General features: G+C 37.3%; 1 protein-coding gene across 1 annotated transcript; it reads right to left on the bottom strand.

The window, feature by feature from the left end:
• Positions 1–2,107: 2,107 nt before the first annotated feature.
• LOC141660860 (uncharacterized) lies at positions 2,108–3,424 on the bottom strand. The gene is made up of 3 exons (XM_074467843.1): positions 3,075–3,424; positions 2,837–3,017; positions 2,108–2,734 (listed from the first exon to the last, which is right to left on the bottom strand). Exons 1-3 carry the CDS (start codon positions 3,422–3,424, stop codon positions 2,108–2,110), a joined length of 1,158 nt encoding a protein of 385 aa, XP_074323944.1.
• Positions 3,425–9,194: the final 5,770 nt, after the last annotated feature.

The raw sequence follows: 9,194 nt of genomic DNA, 5'->3' as shown, positions 1-9,194 counted from the left end.
TGTGAAGAATCCACAGCTTTCCCTGTTTCATCCTTATGCAGCTGAACTTTAGTTTCCATAGGATACTTACATGGATTGCAATCACTCATACCTGCGTTTTCCAATATTTTCCGTGCATAAGTAGACTGCTTCAACTCGATATGTCCCTTCCTCTAATCGACTTCAATACCGAGATAATATGCCAACTTGCCCAAATCAGTCATATCAAACTCTTTGTTCATTTGTTCCTTAAACCGATCAATATTACTCACACTTGTCCCAGTTACTAATAAATCATCCACATATACACCCACTATTAAAGACTCGTTTCCTTCCCTCTTAATATAGACCGCATGATCATATACACACTTCTTAAATCCCAGTTGTTCAAGGAACTTCCTCAGACGTGAGTACCAGGCACGGGGAGCTTGTCTCAAACCGTATAGTGCCTTGATAAGTTTATACACCTTATTTTCTTGGCCCTTTACTTCATAACCAATTGGCTGCAACACATAAACCTCCTCTTGAATCTCACCATTTAAGAAGGCAGACTTTACATCTAGATGATGAACTTCACAGCCTTTTGTAGCAGACAGGGCAAGCAAGAGACGCACGGTCTCCAGCCTTGTGACCGGTGAAAACGCTTCTTCAAAATCCACCCCCTGTTTTTGCACGTACCTTTTCACCACAAGACGTGCCTTATACTTGATTATAGCTCCTGTTATATCCTTCTTGAGCTTGTATACCCATTTTAACCCAATCGCTTTATGACCAGTGGCAAATCAGTCAGTTGCCATGTCTTATTTTTCTCAATCGACTCAAGTTCAACCTCCATTGCTCGTTGCCACTCCTTGTCCTGTGCTACTTGATCATACGAGCTGGGTTCTTCAACACTTAATAGCAACAAATCATCTGCTAACTCAATTTCCTCCGTACCATTATACACATCACTTAATAAACGGTAATTCCTCGGTTCTGAACTTGCAGTACTCGACCTTGATTCCTGTTCACCTGTCACTGATCCTTCAGTTGTCATTCCTCCATAGTTCTGTATAGGTATGACAGGTTCAACCACTGAGTCTTCCCCACTTATTTCAGTTGTCTCCTCGACTGAATGTTCAACAACAAAGCTCGATTCTACTCCTAAAAATACAACCTCACTGCTGTTCTTATCTTCCCAAGACCAAAATCTATCCTCTTGGAATACTACATCGCGACTTACACACACAACACCCTCCTTTGGATCATACAATCTGCTAGCTTTTGTTCCCGATTCCTTTCCCAAATAGATAACCACCTTACTTCGATCGTCCAGTTTTTGTGTGTGCACAGCTGGTACTTTCATGTACCCTAAGCATCCAAACAATTTTATATGCTCCAAATCTGGTTTGTCCCCTGTCCAGGCCTCATAAGGAGTCCATCCACGCAACACCCGTGTTGATAATCGATTAAGGACATAGACTGAATGTCTAACAGCCTCACCCCATATTGTTGACGACAATTTCGCACCCTTCAAGAAACTTCGAGTCATAGCAGCCACCGTACGGTTCCTACGCTCCACTACTCCATTTTGTTGTGGAGTGTAAGGGGCCGTATAGTGTCTTTGTACACCATTATCTTCATAAAAATTTTCAAATTCATTTGAACAAAACTCACCACCTCGATCAGTTCTAAACACTTTAATTTTCTGATTTGTTTCATTTTCAACACACAACTTAAATTTCTTGAATGCACTAAGAGCTTCACTCTTTAATTTCAGCATATAAACCCACATTTTCCTACTATAATCATCAATCAACAAAAGAAAATACCTGTTGCTTGTAGGTGTTGAAGGAGAAATTGGTCCACAAATATCCCCATGAATGAGCTCAAGAATTCCCTTTGCATTAAAGTCTGTTTGCGATGAGAACGGTTTCCTCGTTTGCTTTGACATAAGACACCCTTCACACTTTCTCAATGGTTGTACCATCTTTGGCAGACCACGTGCCATGTTCTCTTTGGACATCAATTCCATAGCCTGAAAATTGACATGACCCAACCGAGCATGCCACAACCATGTTCGTTCCTCCATTTTTCCCATTAAGCACATAGGAACAGTGTCTTCTAAACTGATTTTATACAACCTATTTTATGACTTTTTCACCTTCATTAACAGTCGCTCTTTTTCATCATAGACCCACAGATAGTCACCACTTAACACCACTTTATTTCCATCGTCTGATAGTTGACCCAAACTAATTATATTGTTACACAAACTGGGAATGTAATACACATCCTTTAGCATTTTCACCTCACCGTTTTTGCACTTAAACACCACAGTCCCCTTACCTTTGATGCTTACTGTCGAGCCATCACCGAATTTAACCTCACCAGTTATTTGCTCATTCAGATCCTTGAATTTTCCCAACTGCCCAGTCATATAATTTGATGCCCCCTTATCTAGATACCAGACCATCGAGTCCCGTCGCCCTTCAGTGTTCAATTGCAATTCTGACACCGCTATCTCCTTCTTGAACAGCGTAGCCTCTATCACTGGTTTCACAATTTCAGCAACAAGTAATGCAGGTTCATCTGTCTGAAGCAGCTGAGTCAAATTTGCTTCCTTTTGCACATCCCTTTGTGCTTCTCTCTCCCTTCGTGGCTTACGACACTCTGCAGCGAAGTGTCCGTATGCCTGACAATTGAAGCAACGCACTTTGCTCCTATCTCTCACTGCAACATTCACACCAGTTCGAGTTCCTTCCTTGCCACTTCTCTTTAGTCATTCTTCTCAAGTTAGTAGCAACTTTCCCTCACTATTCTTCCTTTTCCTCCATTCGTCCTCTGTCAGTAGAAGCTTTCCTTGACTTGTCTCAACCTGTCCACGAATCCTTTCTTCATGAACTTTCAATGAGCCAACCACCTCTTCTACGGACATCTCCTCCAAGTTGCCAAACTGTTCGATGGTTGATGCTATTTGTACAAACTTGGAGGGAACAGCTCTGAGTAACTTTCTCACCGCATATGCTTCTCCCAATACTCTAATTTTCGTAGCCAATCTGTTCAATTTCATATAGAACTCATTCTATCGTAGCCAATCCAGTTCCTCAGTCTACTTCATGGTCAAGGCCTCGAATTCACTTTTCAGAGTTTGTGTCTTTGCTGCTTTCACCTTATCAGCACCCAAACACATCATCTTAAGGGCGTTCCAAGCTTCCTTCGATGTCTTCTTTTCTGAGAGTGCCAACAAATAGTCCTCAGGAATCCCTTGGTAAATCACTGTCAATGCACGTTTGTCAATCTTATCTTCAATAGCGGCTCTGGGATTCTTGGGTTCTATAGCCTCCCATACTCCATGTGCCTGCATAAAGACTCGCATTTTCATAGCCCATGAGGTGTAGTTGTATTTTGTCAACATCGGATAGTTCAAGCCAAACGGGTTCTCCTTTACTTTGCTTGTTTCCATTGTAACTGAACTAGGTTTGTCACGATTGTTTAACAGCTCTGATACCAACTGTAGGAATTAATTTGTATGTGATGTGAATTAGAACACAGAAAGTTGTTAACTGAGAGAAAACAAATTGTATTACTGAAAAAAACAAGAACGATTACAAAACATATATCAAAGTTAAACTACACCAATCGTGACTTGCTAGAAAATAGCACCTGAATCCTACTATGATGCCACCACCTTATTGCTCCCTACAAATACTCCCTAACGTTCTATGACTGATTCAAATACTTAACTAAGCTGACAATATCCAGCATATTATAGCATTTATTTAATTAACTAAAACATGTTTAGATTAATTCCAACATTAACCAACAAGTAAGTGTTTAGCCCCTAGCACCCCAGGAGTTTGGGTAGAACAGTATCTCTGTTGTAGGAATTGTTACCACTTCTTGTTAGTAGCGCATCTTGAATCGTGCTCTCTCAATAATCATACAACCCAAAATCCGTGCATTTTCTTAAATTAATGCATTACGATATCAATTTTCCTCCAAGTCCTTCGGGAACTTACAAAACTGAAAGTTTAGGTATTCAGGGCGAAATCAGGTTGCTAATAATATAGCCTTTAGATTTTAGATTTTTATTCCTAGCAGAATAATAAAAACGCAAATATATATTAGATAATAATTTTTTTAGCATATCCGGTTAAATTTGAGTACTAATTCAACCTTTGAATCAATTGAAATCCCATTCATGTATTTAAGTCTTATTATGCAATTTTTAAAAGTGAATGAAGTAAATGATAATAATTTAAAATAGTTTCATTTTATTTTTGGAATGAAAAATTTGAAAGGATAATTTATCAAATTTGCATTCATCATACTTGCTTTCATTTCCGTTAAAAACTTAAAACAAAATTATTGAGAAAAGTAAAATTACTTTAATTATCTGTTACTTGATTTTCTTCCCTTTCAAAAATTGAAACAAGGGTTAAAAATCCGAACATAATGAAAGGATTTTTAAGCATGTATAAATGTTAATCAGACAATAATGCCTTTTTTACTAAAGTATATTAAGCCTAGACACGGTGATAAAAGGAGGGTTTAATTTATGTCTGTCTACTCGTGATTATTTGCTCCCTATATACAAAAAGTAATCACTCTTTTCGTATTTCCATGCTCGCTCCGCTGGTCAAGCTTCCATGTTCTCTCTCTCGCACTCTCCTTCACGCCGGTACTTTCTGTTTCCCTCAACAACAGTGTAATCATTGTGTCTTGGAGCGCACTCTTCCTCCTCCACAAACATATATACTAGCCTATATAATATGCCTAACTATGTGTTTCTTCTTAACTTTCCCCTTTAATATCTTCTGTTGACTACCTATACACATGCATGATTAATGGCACTACATTTTTATATCTCACGTCTACCTATACACATGCATGATTAATGGCCGTATATTTTTATATGTCACGTTAACTTTTCCTCGTCTCCGTTACTTTTATGAGATATGAAGAGATCGGATTCATGTAAGTATCTGGATGTGATAATTCATTTTGTGATTGTGAGAGGAATTTGGTATCATCTTAAGTAAATAGTCGCACTAAAATTTTAAATCTAGATGTGATAATTAATCTTGTGAGAGGAATTTGGTATCATTTTAAGTAAATAGTCGCACTAAAATTTTAAGGTGGTAGAAAAATTTCACAACAAGATCTTATACTCTTCAACAATATTCCCCCTCAATTGTACACAAATATTTAAATTAAATAAATGAGGTTGAGAGAACTCGAACCCGAGTCCCTCCCTAAAGCGAATTTTGATACCATGTTAAGTAACTAGTCACACTAAAACCTTAAGGTAGTAGAAACAGGTCTGAATATGATCTTATACTCGTTAAATGATACAATACTTACGGATGTTGTTGTTAATATAACGGAATAATCGCTGAGATTTAGGTCTAAAATCGGGCTTGAACGTGGAAACAGTACAGGCCTGAGCTGCCGAAACTGAGTTTGCAAGGTTTTCGGGCAACATGGCTGAGTTATTCGTACTCAGGCATTCAACCCTTTCAAAGTGCCTACATATATAGGAATCAAGTCCCATGTAGTTCTTAGGTTTGGGACTTCTTCTTAATAAATAAGCTATGTTTTGATAAGCATTTGATGTGTTTAAACCTTCCTCCAATGCTGATCTTGTAGTAGTTGGGTAGAAGTATGAGTCATACTCCAAGTATGCCATTATACACCTTGTTAATCTATAGATATACACGTATATATTGCATATATCTCTTGTATAGTCATCCAAATCCATCATCCAGTAGTAGAATCCTGATAGAAGTCCAACAACCTATCATTTCCAGCTGAGAGGTGGTTTCCTATATAGGAACCTCTCGTGAAATTCTGTAACGAACCCCTTTGGGAAGGCCTGTGAAGAAACCCCGGCAGCAGGCCTTATATGAATCCCAGGGTAACAGCCAATCTATAAAAAGCCCTTTGTTTAGCCCTACAAGGAAACCCTTCGAGAAACCCTGAAAGAAGCCATGTGGGAAAGCCTAATGAAAGCCCCTTATGAAAACCCCAATTGAATCACCTTATGGAAGCCTCCATTTTCCAGCATGCAAATAATCCTTCTATCCTCTTTCCATGACCTATGGCCTTTTCTTGTCGTACCTTCTCCCTAGCAGGCCTAGTGAGCCACGATAACCAAGCCCATTCCTTCGTGATTTTGGGTACAACAACTACCCACCGGTTCCTCGCAACAATTAAATGTAAGGGAACCTATAAAGCACAGGGTTCAATCCTTTCATATCATCCTCAGAGAAATGCATAACTTTCGTGTTAGGATTCCAAGCTTACATGAGCTAATTCGGCGTAAGAAACAGAAAACACAACAGTTGAGCATATGTACCTCAATCTGTATCCTTAAATGAAATCCTTCAATACACTTTAGACCGCATACTCTCATGTCATTTCCGATCTAGGGCTTCCTGATCTTATTGGTTGAATCCTATAGCTTTCGGCCATTTCCCTCAAAAGACATCCCCTGACCTTCCAAGATGTTCTTCTTTCTCATGAAGTTGATTTTCGAGTCAAAATCCATTACAAATGAAGCCTGGAAGCTATCCTGCTGTAGCAAATAGGCTTCGAGCATCCAAAAATCTCGGGCTACCAAGCTAACTTAGAAAATAAGTGATAGTAACACGAGTTAAGTAGCTAACATGAATAACGCATGCAACCCATACATATAAAATGCAAGCATGAATATGCAAGTTTCAAGATGAGAGTACGAATAATTTTGTATGAATATAGATATACATATATGTTGCTGCGTTAGAAATCAGGCTGAACCTTGGCTAATACACTTTGCAGGAAAAAGCAACAATTTTTAGAGGCTTTAACGGTTTCATCACCTGGCCTTCTAAGATATCGTTTAGTTTTTAAAGACTTCCCCCATGATGCCCAGTGCCTGTGGGACTTTTAAATCCTGCCCATGCAATATGGAACTTTCAAATCATGCCTATGTAATATGGGACTTTCAAATACTACCCATGTAATATGGGACTTTTTTGACCCGCCCATGTTCCATGGGGCTATTTGAGTTTACCGCAGGAGAGACCAATGAAAGGTCATTGAGAGACCCATAAATTATTGTTATGTCCTTTCAAGTGGGTATCTTATAGGGCATATTGTGTGCCTATGTATCTACTTGAAAGCGTCGGCCAACAAGTTTGAAGAAATATTGTAACCCCGTGCATAATGGAAGGAAATATATAAAATGCAATAACCCCATACTTATAAACCCATGTAAGTTTTATTCCTTCAGAACATATGATATGCATATTTAGAAATATATGTCCATATGTAGGGAAAAATAAGATATATGAGGTGCAGCCTAGTGTTATTTAATTTTCATATATGCACATAACATGATATTGAATATGTATAAGCATGAGATTAGGACTTATCTCATTTCAATAGAGACTGGGGTTCATCCATGGATACCCATCCGATTGAAGCCTCTTCTGGGGCGTTTCATTGATTAAAGATCATTTTCCATCATATTAGCCCTTTTGTGGTGAGATATTGAAGAGTTGAAATACCCCATGTTAGGAATATGTTGTAATATGAAAATTTGTATCAGATATCTCAAAGGAACACCAAAACTTGGCATTTGGTATCCTAGAGATTCTGGCTTTGATCTAATTGGTTATTTAGATGCATATTATATAAGTTATAAAATTGTTAGAAAAAGTAAAAAAAGAACCTGTCAATTTCTAGGAGACAAGCTAGTATCTTGATTTAGTAAGAAATAAAATTCAGTCTCTATATCTACAGTTGATGTTGAATATATTGCTGCTGGTAATTATTGTGCATATATTTTATGGATGAGGAATCAATTATTGGACTATGGTCTACATGTAGACAAGATCCCAATCTTCTGTGACAACACAAGTGCCATTGTTATTACTGAACATCATGTGCAGTATTCAAGGACTAAGCACATTGACATCAAGTACCACTTCATCCGAGAACATGTCATGAATTGTATAGTGGAACTTCATTTTGTTCCAAGTGAGAAGCAACTTGCAGACATCTTTACCAAGCCACTTGATGAGTCCACCTTTACTAGGTTGGTAAGTGAGTTAGGTATGCTTAATTATACTTAAATTTCTTTGATGTCTAAGCGATTTGAAATGTAGCCATAATCAAATTTGATTTTTCCCATAAAGATGAAATTTTGGCTAAGTCGTAATTTACATCTCGACGGATGTTCATTATCCGTCGAAAATGAATATCCGTTGAATTTTATTCTCTGTTGAAAAATCAAATATTATTCTGAGTACTTTCTACCTCAACAAATATCTGTTTAATCTTGATCCATCGAATTGCTTTAATAATAGCTGTTAATTCTATTTCCTATCCGTCAAATTTACTTACAGTCTGTAAGTATATTTCGATGGATAGCCTCTAGAATTTCTACAATTTATTCTAATTCTAAATGACTATTTTAGGCATATTTTATTGGGTACTTTATTGTACTTTATAATTTTTTCTTGTTTATTTTTGAGAAAGTATAAAAGCCCCCTTTCATTTTTCATTTTTCTTTATTCCTTCTCAAAGCATTTTACTCCCTTCATCTCCAAATTAAAACAAAACCCCTTTCTCTGTAACCGCTCTCAAATCACAACAATGACACCAGTAGTCAAAATCATGTCTCAATCTGGATTTGTATATGAAAAGAACAACTTTGTATCACTGGTGAACAAAGAAATTGCTACTTCTGGGGACTATTACAAGATGATAGTGTTAGGTCACACAACACTGTAGAAGGGGGTTGAATACAGTATTTATACAATCAAATCGAGTTAACACTAGTATGTAACAAAGATTAAGTACATTGAATAAACTTTTTTATAATATGAACTGCTGTTCTCTCTCAGTGATGAACAAATATCACTAAGAGCTGCTAGGTTACAATGTATAATCTTCTCGATAATGATAACACATATAGTGTAAATCCTAATTCTGTGTTTATATACTACACAGTTACAAGATATATTCTAATTGATATGGAATACAATTCTGTCTCCTAAAATATATCAACCATATATCTTCTACAAGTTTTCCAGTCTTCTAACTCTTTCCATGCACATCTTCTTTTATTTTCGTCTCGATCTTCTCCTGCAAATCAGCTTCCTTCCTTAACTTAAAGTCTTCCCGCACTTAAGTTCTGATATGACCTTAAGTTCTGATATTAAGTTCTGACTTCCAGTAAGTCTTAA

Source organism: Apium graveolens, chromosome 5, assembly GCF_009905375.1.
Source record: "Apium graveolens cultivar Ventura chromosome 5, ASM990537v1, whole genome shotgun sequence".
NCBI classification, from domain to species: Eukaryota; Viridiplantae; Streptophyta; class Magnoliopsida; order Apiales; family Apiaceae; genus Apium; species Apium graveolens.
Note: the sequence above shows the minus strand (reverse complement) of the source record. Positions and strands in the feature narration are given on the sequence as shown.

Coding starts and splice junctions, on each gene's coding strand:
- LOC141660860 (XM_074467843.1), bottom strand. CDS start 3,424: ATGGAAACAAGCAAAGTAAAGGAGAACCCGTTTGGCTTGAACTATCCG. Junction 3,018..3,074: donor TTCGAGGCCTTGACCATGAA/GTAGACTGAGGA, acceptor GAAATTGAACAG/ATTGGCTACGAAAATTAGAG. Junction 2,735..2,836: donor AAGAAAGGATTCGTGGACAG/GTTGAGACAAGT, acceptor GAATGACTAAAG/AGAAGTGGCAAGGAAGGAAC.